The sequence below is a fragment of the Aplysia californica genome, unplaced genomic scaffold, assembly GCF_000002075.1.
Source record: "Aplysia californica isolate F4 #8 unplaced genomic scaffold, AplCal3.0 scaffold00282, whole genome shotgun sequence".
NCBI classification, from domain to species: domain Eukaryota; kingdom Metazoa; phylum Mollusca; class Gastropoda; order Aplysiida; family Aplysiidae; genus Aplysia; species Aplysia californica.
In genome coordinates, this window is record NW_004797552.1 from 724,225 (window position 1) to 731,724 (window position 7,500).

At 40.6% G+C, this 7,500-nt stretch overlaps 1 protein-coding gene across 1 annotated transcript in view; it reads left to right on the top strand.

Moving 5' to 3' along the window:
- The window catches only part of LOC101859793, a 26,733-nt gene that overhangs the window by 6,069 nt on the left and 13,164 nt on the right, over positions 1-7,500 (top strand). Inside the window, exon 2 of the mRNA XM_013084262.2 lies at positions 1,863-3,176. Coding sequence (XP_012939716.2) covers positions 1,863-3,176 — 1,314 coding nt within the window. The remainder of the gene's footprint in view (positions 1-1,862; positions 3,177-7,500) is intronic.

Consider the following 7,500-nt stretch of genomic DNA (forward strand, 5'->3'; position numbering starts at 1 on the left):
GGGAGGCGTGGGGGGTCATTCCCCTGAGCACATAGATCGTGCTTCTATCTCTGTCAATCTATAACTAGATATAACTTTCTCTGTGTTTTATTTCTTCTCTATATTTCAATGTCTACCTCTATCACCTCTCTCCCCCCCCCACTCTCTCTCTCTCTCTCTCTCCTTCTCTCTCTCTCTCTCCTTCTCTCTCTCTCTCTCCTTCTCTCTCTCTCGCTCTCTCTCTCTCTCTCTCTCTCTCTCTCTCTCTCTTTCTCTCTCTCTCTGTCTCTCTCTCTCTCTCTTTCTCTTTCTCTCCCCTCTCTCCCCCCCCCACTCTCTCTCTCTCTCTCTCTCTCTCTCTCCTTCTCTCTCTCCTTCTCTCTCTCTCTCCTTCTCTCTCGCTCTCTCTCTCTCTCTCTCTCTCTCTCTCTCTCTCTCTCTCTCTCTCTCTCTCTCTCTCTCTCTCTCTCTCTTGTACCGGTGCTTATCTATTCTTCTGGCATGGAAGTAGGTGTCCCTGTATCAGTATTAATACTGAAGGAAGAGGCGTATATTGTAGGTCTACAGTTTATAGGCCTGTAATAAGAGGGCAGTACTATTCGTTGGGCATAAATTAGTTCTTGGCGCCACCTTCTCTGGAAGTGACGCCACGCCCCTTGTTCTAGCTATCCGAATATTACTGTATATAGGTGTATACTTTTGTGCTACCATACATTTACAGTACCATTTCCTTTGAAAGTAAAAGAAAGTTCGGTTGTTTTTTTTTGGTTTTTTTAACAGAAAATGATTGTCAGTGTCATTAGACTCACTGTCCACTTCCTCATTCCATCACACGGTGACACGACAAGGCAAACTGTCTTTTCTTTGACTTTATTTATGCCTGTACAACGCAGACGTGCTGACCACTTTTTTGTCATTCCTTTTGTGGGTCGGTGGAAAGAAATCACAGGTCTCCAACGTTTACGATTACAGAAAATAACCCAGTGTTCCTGTGGTTGTTGTGTGTTCCTTCTCTTGAAATGTAAAACAAATGACATAATAATAATAATAATAATAATAATAATAATAATAATAATAATAATAATAATAATAATAATGATAATAATAATAATAATAATAATAATAATAGATAGCATTTGTATATAATAGCGCAAATCCCCGCTCAACAGCAAGCTCTATGCGCTTCACAATCTGTACTATTACCCCAGCAGACCTCAGGGGGCCTTCTGAAACAATCTTAACTTCCTGGGAAGCATACAGTGCAAGCAGACATTTATAGGCGCTAAGACACTAACAAACTGACAAAATCTTCCACTGTCTAAGGCCGGTTACCCATTCTCACCAGGGTGAAGTGAGGCAAATTCGTGTAAATAAAACAGTGCCTTTCCCAAGGACACAACGTCGGGCCCGCGGGTCGAACCCCCGAACACGCAACCTCACGATTACGAGTCCGGTAGCCTAACCACTGGGCCACCGAAACCACATGGTGTTTGAGAAAAGGGACTAAAAGCACAAGTGGGATGAATTTGTTGTAGACAGTCAGAGTAAATTTTAGGCTTGTGTTTTAAGTGTGTAGCATAGCAGCCACGTCTCATCTTGATCATTCGTTTTCCGTGATTATATTCATCAAAATAGAATACCCTATTATACCTGTGTGTTGAATAAACTTGGTTAGATAACTTGTTAATAAAGTCTATTATAATTGTCTTCTTCCAGACGTTTCATTTTACCATCAGAGATAATTGTCCGCTATTTGTCTTCTTCCAGATGTTTCATCTTACAGTCAGGGTGAGATAATTGTCCGTTATTTGTCTTCTTCCAGATGATTCATCTTACCTTCAGGGTTAGATCTAGGTAACTCGTCCGTTATTTGTCTTTTCCAGATGTCTCAACTTACCCTCATAGGCCACTGACTTCCTGTCACCCGGTACAACAGACAAGTGATATGCTGAGAAGACAAGGTCAAAGTTCAAGCTGCAGATTTCAGACAGGACAAAGGGTCTATGAAGAGAATGTTGGCAGTGTCCGGAAAGAAATCTCTTCTGGTAACATCGGTGCTGTGGAGAGAGTCTGTGACCTCCATCAGAACATAGCAGGTGACAAGCAGATGGACAACAGAAATCTCTACCATGGTTGGGAAAGTCCTTACGAGTTTAAAGTCTGTGGTGAAATGTTTTCAGAAGTAGGTAACTTACAGACACACGAAAAAAACCACTCAAGAGATAGGCCTCACCAGTCTGAAGTTTGTGGTGCTGCATTTACCAAGAGCAGACATCTACAGGATCACAAAGGAACCCACGAAGGAGAAAGACCTTACAAGTGTGAAGTTTGTGGTGCCACGTTTACACGTGGTAGCCATCTACTGAATCACAAAAGAATACACATAGGAGAAAAACCTTACAAGTGTGAAGTTTGTGGTGCCACATTTACGCAGAGTGGCAATCTACAGCGTCACAAAAGGACACACACAGGAGAAAAACCTTACAAGTGTGAAGTTTGTGGTGCCACATTTACATTCAGTAGCAGTCTACAGCGTCACAAAAGAACACACACAGGAGAAAAACCTTACCAGTGTAAAGTTTGTGGTGTCACTTTTACACAGAGCGGACATTTACAAAATCACAAAAGAACACACACAGGAGAAAAACCTTATAGGTGCGAAGTTTGTGGTGCCACATTTACATATGGTAGCAGTCTACTGTGTCACAAAAGAACACATTCAGGAGAAAAACCTTACATGTGTGAAGTTTGTGGTGCCACATTTACATGCAGTAGCAGTCTACGGAATCACAAAAGAACACACACAAAAGAAAAACCTTACAAGTGTGAAGTTTGTGGTGAGACATTTACATGTAACAAAAGTCAACAGCGTCACAAAAGAATACACACTGGAGAAAATCCTTACAAGTACAAGTGTGAAGTTTGTGGTGCCACATTTACATGCAGTAGCAATCTACAGCGTCACAAAAGAACACACACAATAGAAAATCCTTACAAGTGTGAAGTTTGTGGTGCCACGTTTCGGCAGAGTGGCAATCTACAGCGTCACAAAAGAATTCACACGGGAGAAAAACCTTACAAGTGTGAAGTTTGTGGTGCCACTTTTACACGGAGCAGACATCTACAGGATCACAAAAGAATTCACACGGGAGAAAATCCTTACAAGTGGGAAGTTTGTGGTGCCACATTTACAAAGAGCTGACATCTACACAGGCACAAAAGAAATCACACAAGAGTAACGCTTTTTAAGTGTGACGTTTGTGGTGCCACTTTTACAGATGGTAACAGACTACAGCGTCACAAATGAATAGACACTGGAGAAAATCTTTACAAGTGTGAAGTTTGTGGTGCCACATTTACACAGAGCGGACATCTACACAGGCACTAAAGAACTCACACGGGAGAAAAACCTTTCAAGTGTGAAGTTTGTTTTGTCACTTTTACGCGGAGCGAGGATCTACACAGGCACAAAAGAACACACACAAGAGAAACACTTTTTAAGTGTGAAGTTTGTGGTGCCACTTTTACAGATGGTAACAGTCTACAGCGTCACAAAAGAATACACACTGGAGAAAATCCTTACAAATGTGAAATTTGTGGTGCCACATTTACATGCAGTAGCAGTCTACGGAATCACAAAAGAACACACACAAGAGAAAAACCTTACAAGTGTGAAGTTTGTGGTGCCACTTTTACACAGAGCGGACATCTACAGAGTCACAAAAGAACACACACAGGAGAAAGGCTTTTCACGGTGTGACATTTGTAGTGCCAGGTTTACATAAAGAGACCATGTATGGAGACGCAAAAGAACACACGTGAGAATAAAAATCTATCAAGTATGTTGCAGGGGCGGCTCGTGGGTCTAAAAAGTGGGCGTGCACTATTAAGCTATCTTACGTTTAAGATAGTCAAGGGCATAGTAAATGAGATGGTGTATAATTATAGGATCTTTGTGTTGGTGAGGGAGAACCTTGTGATTCCATTTTCATTCTTTTTACTTGTGGCTTTGACTTCTAGAACTAAATCTGTTTGTTAGCTAAACGTCAATTTCATTCATCCTGCTTTAGAACTGAACACTCAAGTAATTCCTTTTACCATTCCACTACAAAACCGTTCAAAAGCACAACTCATAGGACGATGACTTAAGTATGTCACGTTCACCTCTCTCAGGTTCACGGTCACAGAGTCACTTAAAATAGCGGCAAGACAATGAACCAATCGCAATTCACTTGAGCGCTCCGCTGGATTGCTCCGGGGCTGACATAAGTTTGGCATAGAATAGTGCACAGTCTATGGCGTTTATTTTTAGATTGCCTACTGTGGGCTATGTTTCGGCACTATTTGGCAGGACCACATTTGAGATGTGCCGTCTTATTAATATAATTAATGTACCGCCAAACTCGCTACGAGTGTCGTCATCGCTTGGGTTATCCCAAAGAGCGATTTATAGGTCAGTTTTCCACTGGTGAATATCCTGCTATGTTTAGACACAGCGCATGAACTTTGTCATGGCATAGTAGTAGATGTTTTACAGCGCTATAGACACAGAAATGATAGTTACGGTGCCAGTGAGAAACGTATTTTGATATAATATTTGGCTAGCGTTTGTTTCTGGCGTGTTTTATTATATTATTGTTGGTGTTTTACGTAATAGAACATTAAACAAATTTGGGCGGCACTGCACGACCGTGCTCTATGTACGAATCGCGCCTGGTATTTTGGGACATACTCTTTGTGGTCCACACGATGACTGAAGGGTAAAAAATGATCTATCTAAAGAAGGCCAGATACAGGTGTGAAATTTGTGCTGCAAAATTTAACTGACTGTGGACTGGCTGCATACTAAAGGGTATAATTTTGAGGATTCTTTTACTTTTAGCTTAGTTTTTAGTAATAGTTTTATAGCACTTGCAACACAATAAGCTCATATTGTGTCCCTGCCGGTCAATATCAGCCATATGAAGGAAATGTCAAAACTGAGTGAACATAATTTTTTTTAAAACTACTACCTTTTCCCTACCATCTAAAACAAGAATGAAGTAAATATGACACTATTTGACGAAAATACAGAACTTTTAATTGTGCAATTTGAGGAAACACGAAATGGAGAAAATGGCCTCCAAAGTTGAGCAATATGTTTCCATAACAATGGAGGTTTTAGAATTCAGATAGAGACTTGAAATTTAGCAGTTATCTTGGCTATGCCAGTACAAGGTAACATACAAAAGTAGAAAACTATTCGTTCTCAGAGAAAAAACGTATGGACCAAACAAAATTTTAACGAAAATGTACTTCGCGTCAAATGCAACAACAGAATATTAGCATATATATATATATATATATATATATATATATATATATATATATATATATATATATATATATATATATATTAATCTGTTTCGAATAAAAATGAAAGGCATGTGTCTCCTGAGAATTTTGGTACCATACTTTTACCTCTCATTCAATGTTTAAGAGAATGGCAGCTGTTTCAATTTAACATTATAATAATAAAATATTGCTGAAGTCGTTACTATGTAACTGGCTGCAACCCCACGACGTTTGACAGATAGTAAAAGTAAAAGAGTACCAAGTGCACCAAACATCTCTACATTAAAGGAGTACAATCACTATGCCATAAAAATGAAGCCTGATATTTTTCAAGACTGTGAGATCATTACAAATCAGTATTTTATTACGTCAAACACAATGATCTGTCGTTTATATAAAATTCAATAAAAACACCGAGCGTTGTCTCGGCCAGCGCCGCACCAGCCTTCGCGGTGAGCGAGCGGGCTCAATACTGTAGTATACTGAGTGCTTCCGGTAGTTTCACAGAAGGATTCATGCCAAATAATTCCAAGCCGATGACTTTATTCTAATAGAAAACGAACTGTTCTTTCTATTGTAACCTTTTTTAGCCGGTATTTTACACATTTCGTGTTAAAAATGATCTTTGAAAACTTTGACTGTTTTTCCAAGGTTTTCTATCTAAACGCCAAAGGCCAAAAATAATAATCACGGGAAACCAGGCTGAAAGATGTATTGTTCTCCGCCAATGAAAAGACGGTATTTAATCATATATAAGGGATCCAGTAATAAATTCAAGGGAAACTGTAAAGTAGGCCTAATCTATGAGTCTGGTGCACTGTTTATTTCCTTTTACTATCTCCCCTAGTGATGATTTTGTTTCAACATGACCTCTAGGTCTTACTCGATAAAAAATCGAATCAATTTTCTTTCTCTAGCGCTAGCTATGTTGACTGGCAGCTCTGTGTTGGCGATCAGAAATTAAAGGGCTCTGGGCTAACTCGCCCGCTGTGTTTCCCCCCACCCCACCACACCCTGTGGTGCATTCTGTCTGCTTGCGCACGTCACACATTCGCTCCATCCATCACATTGCTGTGACCTCTCCATCCCCACATTGGAGAAGTGAGAGGCATGATAGGCCTTGATAATCTAATCTAGGCTTACACTGGCCTATCACTATCACGCGATGCATTCTGTTTGTCTGCACAAGCCACACCCTCCCTACTCAGTCGCCCCGGCCTTCATTGTTGACACACATTGGCTCTCCCATTCTTTGTTTCGCTAGATCACCAACCAGTTTCTCAACCTGCGAGGTTTTACGCTATGTATAATTGGCCTATGCACTGTGCACAGCAGCATCAATAATCCGCTATAACCGACTCGCATGTTTGTCTGATAGCGCTATAGCAGTATTTTATTTACAAAGGTAAAGAAGAGAAAAAAAACGGGGTTTTCGAACTGTGTCTTTATAACAGACTTCTCGTTTTTTCCGGACTCGTTATAAGTGGGCTCCACTGTATAACGAAGAAAATCTAAACTTTTTCAAAGTGTTCAGCACTTGGTGTTTTATAGCAAAAGAGCAAAGAAACAGAGATCTGAAATACCCCCACATTTTTACCGAAACCACGCGCTCGGAAGGCCGCGAGTCGGCTTACGTGCCGTGTTTACACTACCTGATAAACGTTTGCAATAGCACCATAAACACACGAACGTACACACACACACACACACACACACACACACACACACACACACACACACACATACACACACACACACACACACATACACACACACACACACACACACACACACACACACACACACACACATACACACACACCAACACACATGCGCCTAGACCGCCTCGGTGGCCTCTTACTCTTGGTAAGGAGTCCGCTGTGAGAGATCTAGAGGAAGGTTAATTAATCTTTTAAAAGCTCTAAAACACAATAAAAACGAATTTTTAAAGTCAATCCAAGTGTAAAACTGAAAGATCAACAGACGATAGCAGCAGCCAGCATTGCTCGCCCACACAGTCAGCTGTTTTTACGTAAATTAGCTTGAAGTGAGCTAGACGTTACCGTTTTTACTCCGTTTTACCAATCACTGTTGTTTACATTTCAGACCATTCATGCTCGGAAAAGGGGTCAAAATCTAAAAATAGTTGCGAATGAAGAACGTTGGAGCAAAGATTTTCCACTAGTG